Source organism: Ranitomeya imitator, chromosome 4 (assembly GCF_032444005.1).
Source record: "Ranitomeya imitator isolate aRanImi1 chromosome 4, aRanImi1.pri, whole genome shotgun sequence".
NCBI lineage: Eukaryota > Metazoa > Chordata > Amphibia > Anura > Dendrobatidae > Ranitomeya > Ranitomeya imitator.
Window position 1 is genome coordinate 12,678,122 of NC_091285.1, and position 18,156 is coordinate 12,696,277.

Consider the following 18,156-nt stretch of genomic DNA (forward strand, 5'->3'; position numbering starts at 1 on the left):
ATACATGATAAGATCCTGTCTGCAGCCACCACTAGGGGGAGCTCCCTGTATACAGAGATACATGATAAGATCCTGTCTGCAGTCACCACTAGGGGGAGCTCCCTGTATACAGAGATACATGATAAGATCCTGTCTGCAGCCACCACTAGGGGGAGCTCCCTGTATACAGAGATACATGATAAGATCATGTCTGCAGCCACCACTAGGGGGAGCTCCCTGTATACAGAGATACATGATAAGATCCTGTCTGCAGCCACCACTAGGGGGAGCTCCCTGTATACAGAGATACGTGATAAGATCCTGTCTGCAGCCACCACTAGGGGGAGCACCCTGTATACAGAGATACATGATAAGATCCTGTCTGCAGCCACCACTAGGGGGAGCTCCCTGTATACAGAGATACATGATAAGATTCTGTCTGCAGCCACCACTAGGGGGAGCTCCCTGTATACAGAGATACATGATAAGATCCTGTCTGCAGCCACCACTAGGGGGAGCTCCCTATATACAGAGATACATGATAAGATCCTGTCTGCAGTCACCACTAGGGGGAGCTCCCTGTATACAGAGATACATGATAAGATCCTCTCTGCAGCCACCACCAGGGGGAGCTCCCTGTATACAGAGATACATGATAAGATCCTGTCTGCAGCCACCACTAGGGGGAGCTCCCTGTATACAGAGATACATGATAAGATCGTGTCTGCAGTCACCATTAGGGGGAGCTCCCTGTATACAGAGATACATGATAAGATCCTGTCTGCAGCCACCACTAGGGGGAGCTCCCTGTATACAGAGATACATGATAAGATCCTGTCTGCAGCCACCACTAGGGGGAGCTCCCTGTATACAGAGATACGTGATAAGATCCTGTCTGCAGTCACCACTAGGGGGAGCTCCCTGTATACAGAGATACATGATAAGATTCTGTCTGCAGCCACCACTAGGGGGAGCTCCCTGTATACAGAGATACGTGATAAGATCCTGTCTGCAGCCACCACTAGGGGGAGCTCCCTGTATACAGAGATACATGATAAGATTCTGTCTGCAGCCACCACTAGGGGGAGCACCCTGTATACAGAGATACATGATAAGATCCTGTCTGCAGCCACCACTAGGGGGAGCTCCCTGTATACAGAGATACATGATAAGATCCTGTCTGCAGCCACCACTAGGGGGAGCTCCCTGTATACAGAGATACATGATAAGATCCTGTTTGCAGCCACCACTAGGGGGAGCTCCCTGTATACAGAGCTGCTGAGCCCATTGATTGGCTGCAGTGCTGCAGACAATAATGCACGTAGTTCATCCCTAGATTTTGCATCAGAGCCGAGACTGGCAGTGACACCTGCTCCTTCTTCCTGAAGATGCTCAGGACCCTTTCATCCAGCTCCTTGGTGTCTCACATTGTATCAGTGCAGATCAGATAATTAGCTATATATATATAAAGTACGGAGGCGCAGTGGTTAGCACAGCAGCCTTGCAGCGCTGGTATCCTGAGTTCAAACCCCACCATTGGCAACATCTGCAAGGAGTTTGTATGTTCTCCCTGTGTTTGTGTGGGTTTCCTCCGGGTTCTCCGGTTTCCTCCCGCATAGTGATAGGGGAGGAGCTTATGACTACAATATAGAACACCCTTGTGCAACGCTGGATATTACTGAGATAATAAGTTAATATTTGTTCCTCAACATTGAAATTCCAACACTATGAAGAACAAGCTGTAAGTTTATGCAAATTGATGAAATAGCACGTGAACAATTTTTTAATCACCTGTGACATTTGGGGGGAGGCGTAAAAGCTAGATTCAAATTTTTTTAGCAACATGAGAGTCAGAAATCTGATCACGTCTGTGGGAGGATCGTGTGATGCCTCCTGGTTGTCCAGGTATCATTTATCACCACTGGTCTTACCCTTAGAGGCTGAGAATTCTGATGCTGAGGCAGCTCAGTTTATGGCATGAGATGTGGAACTGTGCAACGTTGTGTGTCCCAGAGGTCTGGAGAACATTGATGATCTGGAATGACAGGAAGAGGGATCGTCCGATTAGAAGAATGGCGCAGTAGCGTTAGTCACATACCAAACCTGAGGCGTCTAATAGTTTCTACACAAAGCGTAAGAAGGCGTCTGCCCGACACTGGCCTCCCACCAAGACATCAGTGGAGGCTGGAATGGAGGTCTGTCCTCATCAGTGATGAGTCCCAAGATGGCTGGAGATTGGTCTGGAGACCACATGGGCAACACCATGAAGATGCCTTCACGAGACCAGAATAGTCGCAATAAATGTTGGCAAATAAGCAAAAGCCAATGAAAAACACATTTGTGGGTCTGAAAATCCAAAATTACAAGGTTGATGTCTACGCAGAATGGAGGTCCACGAGACGTGTACGTTTGTAGACGAAGATTTATCTCGCCCCCGTTTCACCCATTCAGGGCTGAACATCTTCCACTGGCCGGATCCTTCGGGACACAATCAGCAGGAAAGGAAGATCGTCCCTTAGTTGTGGTTGTCGTAAACAAGATCCGTCGCGGCTCTTATTATTGTTGTGTTTGGCGCTCGGAGACATTTCTGGGGCGTTGACGCCTCGGGTGGGTCCAGATTTTAATATCACATCTTGGTTTCTCATCTCGAGTCTTTGTCCTTTCGTTTCTCTGCGGCAACAAACATGTTTTGTTTTTCTTGTCTGTTCTGTTTCTTGGGACACAAAAACAAAGGACGGGAAGCGCCAATCCCATGTTCTTCTGTCCAAAACGGAACAAAATGGACGGAACGAAGCAGAGGAGCGAATTGAAAACAACATTGGGATTTATATCTATGTGTATTGCACTCAGTGTCAAGCAGCTGCCGCAAAAGCAAACATAATTTTTGGGTTTGTTAACAAAATATCAATATGAGAAACAGGTTTTGCCAGGTTCCAGGGTTCTGGCAAAGGAACGTTAAAGCTCTTTTACACGGGCGCTAATCGAATGAATGAGAGCTTGGAGGATCATGCAACAACGGAAAAAAATAATGTTGCTTATCGACCGATCGCAACTTTCATGCAGCCTAAAAAGTAAGCAATGTCTGCAGAAATGATGCAAACTGTATGGGGACCAAACTATCATTATTACACCTGTTTGGTCGGCTCATGTAAAAGGGACTTTAAACCAGCTCTGTTATAACTGCAGCGTGGCACAACCGTCCCTTTATGACTCCCAATGGGCTGCTCTAATGTAAGTGCGCCACGCCTAATGATGCCCTTACAGCTTCTCGACCTCGTGCTATATATATATAAATAATAATAATAATAATATTCCATCACTAGCAGCGCCCTCTCCTGGCTGATTGACAGGTCACTCGCTCGGGTGAACGAAAAATCAGCCAAGTATGGGTGCTGCAAAGGAGGAAATACTTCCAATACTTCAGCAGCATTTTTGGGGGTCATAAAGGGATTGATTTTGTTTTTCAATGGCTACAAAGTTGTATAAATTATTTGAGAGAGATAATGTTTCTGGCAGGTTCCATTTAAAATGATGTAATTGTTCTGCATTACTCCTAGCTGCCACTAGGTGGCGTTACACTATATTTAATATTCTTACTGTGCTTCCTGCAGATGACACTAGATGGCAGTGCACTGTAAAGATTATTTCTATTATTTCCCTGCAGTGGACACTATTATTATTATTATTATCATTTATTTATATAGCGCCATTAATTCCATGGTGCTGTACATGAGAAAAGGGGTTATGTACAGGGTTATAGATAACACTAGATAGAAGCGCACTACATAGATTATTCCTATTATTTCCCTGTAGTGGACACTAGATGGCAGCGCACTCTATAGATTATTCCTAATTTTTCCATGCAGTGGCCACTAGATGGCAGTGCACTATATAGATTATTCTTATTGTATTCTCTGCAGCCGCCACTAGATGGCAGCGCACTATATAGATTATTCTTATTGTATTCTCTGCAGCCGCCACTAGATGGCACCGCACTATATAGATTTTTCTTATTGTATTCTCTGCAGCCGCCACTAGATGGCAGTGCACTATATAGATTTTTCTTATTGTATTCTCTGCAGCCGCCACTAGATGGCACCGCTATAGTGCATATTCTTCCTGCATTGCCTGCAGCCGCCACTAGATGGCACCGCACTACATTGAATATCACATTCTGTTTCTTTCCTCTCCTGCAGTCAGATTTATGTGCAGGGAGAAGATGATCCAGAATGTACAGATTACATACCATGGCAACAGACAGAACAATTTATCACACAATATCCCAAACCTCCATCCTAAGGCTGAATACAAAAAGCCATAAACACAATATAATCAAGGAAAACCTACAAATATGTGCAAAGCTCAATAGAGAAAAATGTATATTGTCACTGACCAATAATTAAATCCCATCAATGAACATATACAATGTCAGACGTAAATGGACAACAGGATGAGCGATAAAACCAACCTAGTAAGGATTGCACTTAATATTCAACAATGGTACAAATTTATATATCTGTGTCGAAAAGGCGTACTAAGAAAAAACATCAACGAGCCCCAAATAAACAATGTATAGGAAAAGACGAGAGCAAAATCCGCACATGATAGAGTTCATACACTGTGATGTTGATAGTCGCTCGCTTAGAAGGAAAAAAAAAATCTACGCGCGTTTCGCATCTAGCTTCATCAGGGGTTCACGTTACATAATTATAATCACACGTACTAGGAAGAAGTAACGGCGCGAGCTCAGGGCTGGAAGTTTCCCTTTTGTTATGACAATGTATAATATAGAGTCCATAGAAGTCTATGGTACCACATTCCCTCTGTGGGTCTCCAATTTCAGGTCATACATGTATGTTACTTTTTTGCCTCCTCCATTTTATTCTGGATCCAGTGTAATCCTGACCTTCATCAGTTGTAATGGAGGAACCTTGTCATATTCTCTAGTGCTGCACCTGGGATCTGGATTGCGCTACTTCACATCATCATACATCGGACAATAATCATAATAAGGAGCCAGATGAGGGCGCTATAGAGCGACACCCATAGCACCTACAGCGGCAGGAACAACGTGCCCCAATTCTGCAGACTCCGCTTATTTCATAGGTTGGACCATTTTCTAATCAGTGGGATGACTCTAGATGGCGATCGTTACTCACGGGAGACTGTTGTAAGCGAGCTCATTCTCTGGGTGCATGGGGTGGGAGAACTGAGCTTGTCTTCTTTGTGATCCACATACCGCAGACTCAGTCACCCAGCAATCATCTGTGCGAGTGAACAGAGCGCAAAGAATTAGAGCATTCGCAGGACGGAGAATAGAGACTTTTACAATGTTTCAGTAAATATTAGGACACGTGAAGAGAGACAATAGCTCCGACAGAGCTTGAAGATTGATTTTGGCTGTTGGTGTGAGGTAGCGCATTCCAGAGTTCAGGTGCAGCACGAGAGAAAAGAGAGGAAATGAAGTTGTGATTTAGAGAGAAAGGAAGATGCAAATCATTGATCAATGAAGTGCAAATGGCGTGAAGTGTGATCCGTCATCCTATCTGGTGTTCACCAATCAAGTCAGTGGAATAACGGAGGTAACAGATTAATTATAGGGCGGGTTACATAAAACGTGCTGTAACTAATGGAGTCAACTTAAAAAAAGGGTCATAAATTCTGCTTCTCGAAGAGATATATCTTGGTACTGCGTTGGCCAGTGGATCTTTTCAGTTAGCCATTAAAAGGTATCAACCACTGAGGGTTCTCGAAGACTAATTCTAAGCCTAAGTTTAGTCCTCTTTCCATAGACCAACTTAGATGTAACCAATGTTTTCCAAGAAGATGCATCCAATTGGTCACCAGTTTTTAATATACCCGTACACGGTCAGTGTCCAGTCAAACTGTCCCACAACATCATCAGTTGGGCGAGACACTGGAGGGCAGAAAATAGGAATTAGATCCCACGGAAATCAGCAGTTTCCGCCAAGTTTGCTCTAACACTTATGGCCACCTTGAGCCTCGATCACTGAGGGAAGATATCTACCATCCCGGAGATCCGTTGTCTCCTGACACCCAAGAATCTGAACAGTGTCATGTGGTTCTTCTAGAAATGGATTGATCAGACTTTCAATTTTTGGTTTGCTGTATTAGGAACAGGGGTGGAGTTCTAATGGTGCAGTGATACCACCAGGGATCTGGTAAGGGTAGAAATAACGACAAAAGATGGTGGTAAGGAGATTCAATAAAACCTCTGTTGGAAAAAACTACTTACCATTTGCTTTAGGTCCAGGTAGCTGAAGCTTCCAATACATTCGTAGAGAAGGACGGTCCACCGGTAAAATGAATCTCCTGGCACTCCACCACCATCCACAGATGCTCATCCATTGAGTCAGGTCACCACTGTTCATTCACGATCTGTCATGATCTTTAGATCCAGGTAGCTGAAGTTTCTAATACTTTCCTAGAGAAGGACGATCCACCAGTAGAACGGATCTCCTGGCACTCCACCACCAAACACAGATGCTCATGCATTGAGTCAGGTCACCACTACTCATTCATGATCTGTCATGATCTTTAGATCCAGGTAGCTGAAGTTTCTAATACTTTCCTAGAGAAGGACGATCCACCAGTAGAACGGATCTCCTGGCACTCCACCACCATACACAGATGCTCATCCATTGAGTCAGGTCACCACTACTCATTCACGATCTGTCATGATCTTTAGATCCAGGTAGCTGAAGTTTCTAATACTTTCCTAGAAAAGGACGATCCACCAGTAGAACAGATCTCCTGGCACTCCGCCACCATCCACACATGTTTTTCCATTGAGTCAGGTCACAACCACTAATTCATGATTTGTCACCAGCAAGAAACTTGACTTGTTCTACAAAAATTCTTTTTAACCTAAAGTTTGATGAAGTGGAAAAATATGTTGATTTTCATAAAGACGTAAGTGATCCGAAACAGTAAGCAAGGAAACATACAATAATTACCCAAGACAGTCATGAAGAGGTGGTGCGTGTCCCAAAAGATTTACCCTTGCTGATTATTCATCGAGACGTGATTTTGAGAATCATGGATCATAGTTTCTTTGACCTAAACTGGGTGGATGTCTTCTCCCAAGTTGTCGTCATCATCATTCTTCTGTGTGGAATCACAATCCGTCATGACATGTCCATAGCCATGACGATCCTCATCATTAGTGTCATTCTGCTGACTAGGAGATAATCCATAAATTTACATTGGTGGAAGGTGAGAAACGTCGCAATGCCCTAAGGAATGAACAAAAATTGGGTGTCAAGTCCACCCAACTTTTGGAGAATAGCGTGCTTTATCTTGACATGAGAACCGATTTCTGTAAAGTCGATGCTCTACTGGACACCATCAACTTTTTGGTCGGATGGTTGGTAGGAAAAGTTCTACGAAAGGTATTGATGGCCAAGGCCTGATCGATGTTGGATGACAACATTATTTTCTTCACCTTTTAACTTCCCGGCTATGGCTTTTTTTTGTGAACATCTAGTATTAGTAAAAGACGCTTGTCCATCTATGAAAGACTCTAAATGTTTTTGGAGATGCTGTCTTCCAAGATGATCAAACTTCCGACTGGTTGTCCGATATGATGTGCACAAGATGTCTGATCCATGGTTAGAGATGCCACCAACATCATGGCAAAGAACTGCTTAAAAGGCAACCATGAATTGACGAAATGGGGGGTTTTTAGTCCTCCTTATAGGTAAGGGTCCTAGAGGTGGGACTTATATCTTGAGGACATGTCATAAATCAAGCTGGAGTAAGGTGAACCTCCTGGACTCCTGCAAGATTTGGCAAAACTTGTCAACAGTCTCAATGGGCAGGAAGGATGCTTAGCAAAACCATGCCCCAAAGTAGGAGTTTGTGGGAAATTTGCGGACATTCCTGGGTTTTCTAGGGGATTAAATGAGCCCAAATTTTAAATATTGTGAAAAATAGCAAATCTTCCCATGCAGAAAAGTATGGTCTGGAACTGTTTGTTCCGACAACTACGTCAAGGGATGGAATGGCAGCCATATTGGTTGTCACTCATCTTTTTCAGAACTTTGGGGGAGATTTTTCTGACTTTTTGTTGGAACATGACTTCATAATATTTGAGAATGAACCTCTGGATTACTCCTCTGATAATTTATTCCACTTCAACGTATATATAATGCATCACATGTTACAACAGGTCCATCAATCACCGAATATTTCAAATGATTGCCCCTGATTACAATGTATAAGAATGTGATAGAAGGCGGCAACCAAGGTTACATGCTGTATACTGCTACTAGGGGTATACGGGAAAGCAGGACCATGGGCATGACACTGTGCTGTGTACCGTCGCTGTGCACTGCTGTCAGAGCAAACTTCACAGTGCCAGCAAATAAATAACAAGCAAAAGTGCCAGCAGGGACATTAACAAAGTCAGCAAAGAGTTCGATTATAACAGGTGAAGAAGAGAGAGAAATTACATCGATTTCATACATTAATAGATTCAGCAGACTTCTTCACATCTTCGGTTTCCATTCACACAGCCATGGAAAAATCCAAGCTGTCTGCAGCCACCACTAGGTGGAGCTCCCTGTATACAGAGAAACATGATAAGAGTCTGTCTGCAGCCACCACTAGGGGGAGCTCCCTGTATACAGAGATACATGATAAGATCCTGTCTGCAGTCACCACTAGGGGGAGCTCCCTGTATACAGAGATACATGATAAGATCCTGTCTGCAGCCACCACTAGGGGGAGCTCCCTGTATACAGAGATACATGATAAGATCCTGTCTGCAGCCACCACTAGGGGGAGCTCCCTGTATATAGAGATACATGATAAGATCCTGTCTGCAGCCACCACTAGGGGGAGCTCCTTGTATACAGAGAGACATGATAAGATCCTGTCTGCAGCCACCACTAGGGGGAGATCCCGGTACACAGAGATACATGATAAGATCCTGTCTGCAGCCACCACTAGGGGGAGCTCCCGGTATACAGAGATACATGATAAGATCCTGTCTGCAGCCACCACTAGGGGGAGCTCCCTGTATACAGAGATACATGATAAGATCCTGTCTGCAGCCACCACTAGGGGGAGCTACCTGTATACAGAGATACATGATAAGGTCCTATCTGCAGTTACCACTAGGGGGAGTTCCCTGTATACAGAGATACATGATAAGATCCTGTCTGCAGCCACCACTAGGGGGAGCTCCCGATACACAGAGATACATAAGATCCTGTCTGCAGCCTCCACTAGGGGGAGCTCCCTGTATACAGAGATACATGATAAGATCCTGTCTGCAGTCACCACTAGGGGGAGCTCCCTGTATACAGAGATACATGATAAGATCCTGTCTGCAGTCACCACTAGGGGGAGCTCCCTGTATACAGAGATACATGATAAGATCCTGTCTGCAGTCACCACTAGGGGGAGCTCCCTGTATACAGAGATACATGATAATATCCTGTCTGCAGTCACCACTAGGGGGAGCTCCCTATATACAGAGATACATGATAAGATCCTGTCTGCAGTCACCACTAGGGGGAGCTCCCTGTATACAGAGATACATGATAAGATCCTGTCTGCAGTCACCACTAGGGGGAGCTCCCTGTATACAGAGATACATGATAAGATCCTGTCTGTAGCCACCACTAGGGGGAGCTCCCTGTATACAGAGATACATGATAAGATCCTGTCTGCAGCCTCCACTATGGGGAGCTCCCTGTATACAGAGATACATAAGATCCTGTCTGCAGTCACCACTAGGGGGAGCTCCCTGTATACATAGATACATGATAAGATCCTGTCTGCAGCCACCACTAGGGGGAGTTCCCTGTATACAGAGATACATGATAAGATCCTGTCTGCAGCCACCACTAGGGGGAGCTCCCGGTATACAGAGATACATAAGATCCTGTCTGCAGCCTCCACTAGGGGGAGCTCCCTGTATACAGAGATACATGATAAGATCCTGTCTGCAGTCACCACTAGGGGGAGCTCCCTGTATACAGAGATACATGATAAGATCCTGTCTGCAGTCACCACTAGGGGGAGCTCCCTGTATACAGAGATACATGATAAGATCCTGTCTGCAGTCACCACTAGGGGGAGCTCCCTGTATACAGAGATACATGATAAGATCCTGTCTGTAGCCACCACTAGGGGGAGCTCCCTGTATACAGAGATACATGATAAGATCCTGTCTGCAGTCACCACTAGGGGGAGCTCCCTGTATACTGAGATACATGATAAGATCCTGTCTGCAGCCACCAGTAGGGGGAGCTCCCTGTATACAGAGATACATGATAAGATCCTGTCTGCAGCCACTACTATGGGGAGCTCCCTGTATACAGAGATACATGGTAAGATCCTGTCTGCAGTCACCACTAGGAGGAGCTCCCTGTATACAGAGATACATGATAAGATCCTGTCTGCAGCCACTACTATGGGGAGCTCCCTGTATACAGAGATACATGGTAAGATCCTGTCTGCAGCCACCACTAGGGGGAGCTCCCTGTATACAGAGATACATGATAAGATCCTGTCTGCAGTCACCACTAGGGGGAGCTCCCTGTATACAGAGATACATGATAAGATCCTGTCTGAAGCCACCACTAGGGGGAGCTCCCTGTATACAGAGATACATGATAAGATCCTGTCTGAAGCCACCACTAGGGGGAGCTCCCTGTATACAGAGATACATGATAAGATCCTGTCTGAAGCCACCACTAGGGGGAGCTCCCTGTATACAGAGATACATGATAAGATCCTGTCTGCAGTCACCACTAGGGGGAGCTCCCTGTATACAGAGATACATGATAAGATCGTGTCTGCAGTCACCACTAGGGGGAGCTCCCTGCATACAATGAAGTTAATTATTGCAATGTTTGGATATAACAAGATCCACTAGTGGGGTCCTCTATTATTAGGAGCCTGCCGCAAATCTGTAGTTGTATGCTTCTGTGCACATTCTTCTTTTATTTCTTTGTGCAGATAAAGACCATATGCATTTGTTTTACTGTATTTGTCTTGTAAAATTATACCGCCACACTGTGCACAGTAAAATGCATTGTGCTGGAGCTGCTCCAAGCCTGTACAATGTGTTATGTGATCTGCACAGCAGAGCCGCACCCCACCCCTCCCTGATCCTGAGGGTCTGTGCACCTCCTGTACAGCCTGCTCTCCCCTCCTGCACAGAGCCCAACCCTGAACCTGAGGGACACTAAAACCGCCCCTCCGCTATCTGAGGAATCCCAGGCTGGGATACAAGGAGGGAGGTGTCATGTCAGTAACTAAGTGAGGAAGCTGCTTGTGTGGAGGTGTGTACTGGGATCCTGTACTGGGAGCTGTGTGTGCACTGGTGTCTGCTCCTGGGAAGTAGTGTGCACTGTGCCTTGTGTTTACAGGTGGCCGCCATAGCTCTCCAGAGGAAGGATCCAGAGCCTACAGATCCAGAATGGCCGTCCTCGCCTCCCCCAGCACGGACCAGGGGTACATACGAACCGTCCTGAGCAATGAACACTTCATGGACCTGGATACGTCCACCTTGGCTCTACCCTCCGAGGAGAAGCTGTCAATCAGCCGCCAAGACCTGGAGAAAGCCATGAGGATCCAGCACCAGGTCCAGCTCACCATGGCAAGGAAGACCACCAAGAAGAGTCTGGCTAATGGTGAGTTAACCGCCGTTGGCACTATTGCTATTGGTTATACCCACCTGTGCCAGGGTAGAGCCAGCCATATAAGGTGCGAAAGCTGGAGGAAAAGAGACGGTAACGAGGGGTAATGCAATGAGGTCAGGTGGAGGCAGAGAAAGCCGCACACTTTATAGTTCGGGGCGCTTTGCAGAATTGGCATTGAGGCCGAAGACTGCAAGTCACTTCCTAAATTATGTTTTATGTGTTTGGCCATTTTATAGGGATATTCCTGATAACTGTTACATGGGTGTGGACCCCCACTCGTTGCCAGAACAGACGACTTGTGTCCCCATTTCTCTCTGGTTGCAAGATAACGGACATTGCTGTGACCCCCAACGATCAAGAAAAAAGGCAATTAATTTTGTCGCCATTTATTTGTGATTCTTTTTGGCTAAAATTTTGCGTCCCCATGATTGACATTACTGAGGACTTGAGTCTGTAGTTCTCCCCCTATCTGCAAGATCGTGGTCACCACTGGGACCACCATCGATTGCCAGAGAGGAGGACTTATGTCCCTGTTTTGCCTGGTCCTCCCATGGCTGCAAGATCTCACTCACCATAGTGGCCCCCAATCATCTCCAGAATTGAGGACTTGTGTATTGATTTCTCCTCAGGCTACAAACTAGTGGTCAGTAGGAACTGAGTGCGGCATTTTGTTTGGCTATCTTCGGGTAGCTTCAGTGTTATAAATATGAATAAAGCGCCATGAGTGTGCATAACCTCTTGGCCCTGTTTTGGTGATCGTTGGAGGTCCCATTGGTGGTCACGATCTTGTGGCCAGAGAAGAATCAAGGACGAATTGCAAGTTCTCCATTTTGGCGATTAACAGGGGTCATGAATAGAACATGAGAAGCATGCACGACCTGCTCAAGTTCTCTGTTTTGTTGATCGCTGGGGACCTAGATCTTGCAGCCAGGGAGGAATCAGTGGAAAAAGGGAGACAAGTCCTCAAAATCCAGGACAAATCTGGGAACACAAACCCTCGAGAACCAGGAGAGAACTACGGACACATGTCCTCAAGAACTGGGGACACAAGTCCTTGAGAAACGGGAAAATTGGAGACATAAGTCCTTAACAACCAAGGGAAAACTGAAGACATGATTCCTCTAGAACCAGTGGAGAACTAGGGACACAATTCCATGAGCATTAACTGGGCACATAAGTCCTCGAGAACCAGGAAAAACTGGGAACACATGTCCTCAAGAACCAGGGGAAAGCTGGGGACACAAGTCCTCAAGAACCAGTAGAGAACTGAGGTCACAAGTCCTCGAGAGCCAGGGGAGAACTAGGGACACAAGTCCTCAAAAGACAGAGGAGAACAGGGGACAGAAGTACCGTAATTGAGAACCAGGGGAAAACTGGGACACAATTCAAGTCCTCCGGAACCAGTAGGAAACCAGGGTCAAAAGTCCTCAAGAACCAGGGTAAAACTGGGGAGACAAGTCTTCGAGAACCAGAGGGGAACAAGGGACACAAGTCCTCAAGAACCAGGGGAAGACTGGGAACACGAGTTTTTGATAGCCAAGGGAAAACTGAGGGCATGAGTCCTCAAGAACCTGTTGAGAACTAAGGACACAAGTCTTCAAAAGACAGGGGAGAACTAGGGACACAAGTCCTTGATAACCATGAGAGAACTAGTGACACAGGTCATCGAGAACCAGAGCAGAACTAGGGTTATAACTCCTGAAAAATCAGGGAAATGCTAAGGACACAAGTATTGAGAATCAGAAGGGAACTAAGGAGATAAGTCCTTGGGGACCAGGAAAGAACTAGGGACACAAGTCCTTGAGAACCAGGGGAAAATAGGGAACACAAGGTCTCAAGAAGCAGGAGGGAACCAATGAGACAAGTGCTCAAGCACCAGAAAAGATCCAGGGATAAAAGTCCTCAAGAACTAGGGGAGAACTGGGGACACAAGTCCTTGAGAACCACTGGGGAACTAGGGACACAAGTCATCAAGAACCAGTAGAAAACTGGGGACACAAGTTTTTGATTGCCAGAATAAATCTAGGGGCACAAGTCCTCAAGAACCTGGGGAAATAGTGATTGTTGGATATCCAGTGTCTGGGACTATCCCCAATCTAGCAGTTACCACCTACAACGTAGAGTACTTGTTTAGGCTGGTTTTCCTTTTTAAATCTGGGAACACAAATGCTGTTGTTGCTGCAGTTTTTGGGCCAATGCCAGAACCTGTATAATCCGTCCTAGAACTTCTGTTCCTTTTGAACCAATTTATGTTTTTTTAGCTAAAAAAAAAAAGAAGCCAAATTTCCATCCTAAATCTGAGTTGTTCTGCGCTTCGCATAGATTTCGAAGGCTCCACTTCTGGAAGTCTTCAGTGTTTCACCTCAATGCCAGTCTTCTGCTATCAGGCATCACAAAAATAACGTTAAGAGGTCGATGACTTATCACAGCTGGAGATGAAATATTTAAATATGGAGACCTAGACTATTGAAATCAAAGAAAGGATAGAAACCATGAGCTTATCTGGGGTGAAAATGGTTAAAAAAAGTGAAAAAATATGATTGCCTGGATCTGTTGTCCTCAAATATGAAGTGTGACATCTTTGTTTTTACACACTTTTCTGGTTAATTATCTGTGGTGTAAAAAGAAAATAGTATTGTTGATATCTGGAAACCATCAACAAGTAGGCTACACTGCTTTTTATTGAGCCTATCACTGAATATAAATTCTATTGAGAGACTATCAGACCCAGAAGATATTGACAGGAGAAGATCATGGTGCCTTCAAAGTCCAAACTAGGCACACACAATAAGAATAGCCGATTTGTCTACAGCAACTTAGCCATGAGCATGTAGATTGTTTCCTGAAGTGATGGGCGTTCACACTTTTACTTTACATCGTAATGCATACAATTTATCAATATCACCCCAAGCTTCCCTGTAGGCTTGGCAACTACTTACTAATTCTTAAAGGGAATGTTCAGAATTTAAAAAAAAAGTTTGTTCTGCCCAAAACAGTGACACCCCATCCTCAGATTGTGTATGGCATTGCAACTTTGATGTAATTTAAGGGTTTAAAACTAAAACTAATCGGCTCCGAATGTTGGATGTTCTTAAAGGGAATCTATCACTTGGAATAAATATGTACTTTTTTAACCTGGTATAAATGTCTCTGATCTTCTGAATCCAGGGCTGTTTTTCTTTTGTTTCTACGCCTCTGCGTTCCTGAGATATGGCCCACTAATCACTGATCATAAATCAAGTCTTTTTTCCCAGTGGGAGTGATCCCGAGCACTTTTTTGTGGGCGTGATTTTAAGAACCACACCCCATTGGATAGCAAGGCTGCATTTACATCCAGGGAAGAAAGGGACATATCTCAGGAACGGAGAGGCGCAGGAACAAAAGAAAAACATCGCCGGATTCAGGAGAACAGCGGCTTTTAGACCAGATAAAAAAAGAAAATCATATATTTATGTTAAGTGTCAGGTTCTCTGTAAGACATTTCCTTAAAGCATTAGCCGTAATTAGCACTGGGACCTATATCAGGGATTACCCGCCATCAGGTGAGTGGTGGGTGTAAGTGACTCCTGTCAATTTCCGCCCCCGTCTCTTTACATCGCGGCATTTATAGCTTCCGGCTCAACATATAAAATCCAGTAAACTATAATAAACGTATAATAATCAGTAACAACCAGTAATAGGCGGCACACCGGATATTAAAGCAGATGGATCTTGTGGACACTCTGTGTGCGCGGGAAAAACTGGGCGATAATCCCTGTGGCCACAATTTTTTTTTTTTAAATCCTCCTTGAAAAAAGATAAGGGGGCTTCTGGGGGCTGCACATTCCACAGAGCGGTCCTGCATTCTTCCCCATGACCTCTCAGCCCTGCACGGTGCCTAATGCATCATACCGGTGTACAGAAGACGTCCTGAGTGGTCTCCACCATAAATATTACCATCTGGCCACTCTGGGGTCCTCGCTCTGGAACAAGGGGCTTATGAGATAAGGGGTTTTAATGTTCACAACTGGGTGGTGTCACTGGTTTTTGTCACATTTTATACTGGGGTGACTGGGCAAGGTATATAGACCATGAATGAGTGGAAACACAGCAGCACAGAGTGTTTCAGGAGACTATGGGGCTGCGATGTCGGGGGAAGACAGGTTCGCATATCATATGAGAAGGAAGATGGAGAACTTCAGGGTTATAGTGTGGTCCACAGCAGCACAGAGGATTTCAGGAGACCAGTGTGCTAGTCTTGTGAGGTTTCAGTAATATTTCGGAGAACAGGGCCACGTGTGACAAGACGTGAGGACGTCAGGAGATCGCAACACCAGGGAAAATTAGATTTCCAACAGCACAGAGTTTTTCAGGAGAGGAGTAATCTGATGATAGTGGGGACGGGGAAGGTGATGCAGACTGAGCACGGTCCACAGCAGCGCAGAGGATTTCAGCAGGGGCGTGTGCTGGGCTTATGGTGGGCAGTGACTCATATTTTGGATTGTGGCCTTCACTGCCAGCACATTCCTATAGAATGAGGGAAATGCTGGAATCAGCAGAGATCCGGCGCCTTCCGTCCGTCGGACTCCGCAGAATCAGCGCTTCCCCTGAATCATTGCCGAGTCCAGGATCACGACTGGTTCAGGCTGGAAGATTAATCGCTAAAACTTGAAGTGCTCAGGTTGTTGTTCCGTGCTTTACACTGCAGATCTGCTTGTTCAGATTGGGTCACATTATTTATTGTCACGAGCAGTGGTTACTTTTTTTCTGGCCCCCACCCTGGCTCGAAAGTGGTGAGCGACCGTATAGAAGGCTGTCCTTACCCTGCGTGTTTCTAGCGCGGTTCCCTTCGTTCACACCGAATTTAAACATAGTGTACGAACAACCGTATCGTAAACTGCGATATAGTACGGTGAATAAAAAATACCGCCATAGGGTCTCCAAATAATACTCCTATACAGCTGCCTAAATAAAACAGCGCTTCTACCAAAATACCGTACTGGATATTATTTTTGCAGTGTCACACAAAGCCTTCAAAAATACCATCAAACGGTGCTGAAATCATACCGCCATACACTGCCAAAATATTATACAACATGGTGCTTATGTATGAGCGTGTAAAGAAATCCCACCAAACAGTCCCGAAATAATACCGCCATACATTATAAAAATAATATTCTGTACAGTGCCAAACAAGCTTATAAATACCACCAAACAGCGCTCAAATAATACCGCCGTACAGTGCAAAATAATATACAATGCAGAGCGTTTGTAACAGCCACACAACACCAAGTAAATACCATCAAACGGTGCTGAAATAAAACCGCCGTGCAGTGCAAAAAATATACAACGCAGTGCTTATGTAAGATTGTCTAAAGACATCCCACCAAACAGTGCTCAAATAATACCGCCATACATTAAAAAAATATATACTATACATACAGCCATACAGTGATAGAACATCAGCTATATTCGGACCGAAGTCTCACAACAGTGGCGCCCTCTTGAGCACAGGTTGGGTAGGACATGACATTACATCTCGGTCCCACCCCCCTAGGACCACTGTGGTCAGAATGGAGATGTGGTCACGCGCGCAGCTCTACGATCATTTCAATGGGAGCCCAAGAAATTGGTCATCTCTGCCAGAGGGCGCCCCCTACCTGTCAGACAGTTATGGCATACCCTATAAATGGGAACACCCCTTTAAGGCCAACCTTGTAACTCATAGCGGCGGAATCAGAACAAACACAGGAATCGTTGGTTGTCTGTCACTGTGGAGACGCATGATTCTGCGTAAGAGCTGCGTACCTCAGACGGAAGTCGATTTTTTATTTTCTTAAATCAAAACTTTTTTTTTCAATTTCAAACTCATTGGAGCAGTAGACAAATAGCGGCGGGTTGTGTACGTCTGCACCCATTCTTTTCTCTTTCCTCTTCCCCTTTGTTTGTGCGGTGGTAGAGCTACCAGCCTGACCAGACAAGTCCTTCCTGTAGCATCATGGCCCTCAGCAATGTACGAAGCAGGTTTATTCTCTGAATGATACATTCCTCGCCGTGCGCTCAGATATTATTACCGTCACATGACTCCTCGGGAATTACACCGCGCTTTCAACTCCACGATCAGCTTCAATGTAAATGATGGCGACACACCCAGGAGGCGTCCGCATCCACCGAGCCGAGCAGTCACCCAGCATCTGACGCCACTGATCTCCGCACATCACATGTGGATGGTATTAGAATTGTATATATATTTACGTGCAGAGTCAATATTGACTGGGAGTCAGCGGGATGTGTAACCAGCAAAGTCATAATGTATGATGCCACCACCACTAGGGGGAGCTCCCTGTATACAGAGATACATGATAAGATCTTGTCTGCAGCCACCACTAGGGGGAGCTCCCTGTATACAGAGATACATAATAAGATCCTGTCTGCAGCCACCACTAGGGGGAGCTCCCTGTATACAGAGATACATGATAAGATCCTGTCTGCAGCCTCCACTAGGGGGAGCTCCCTGTAT

At 45.4% G+C, this 18,156-nt stretch overlaps 1 protein-coding gene across 1 annotated transcript in view; it reads left to right on the top strand.

The window, feature by feature from the left end:
* The first annotated feature begins 11,166 nt into the window (after nt 1–11,166).
* PKP2 (plakophilin 2) overlaps nt 11,167–18,156 on the top strand; it is a 54,832-nt gene continuing 47,842 nt past the window's right edge. Inside the window, exons 1-2 of the mRNA XM_069763063.1 lie at nt 11,167–11,297; nt 11,385–11,648. Of these exons, the coding sequence (XP_069619164.1) occupies nt 11,435–11,648 (214 nt within the window). The 5' untranslated portion in view covers nt 11,167–11,297; nt 11,385–11,434. The remainder of the gene's footprint in view (nt 11,298–11,384; nt 11,649–18,156) is intronic.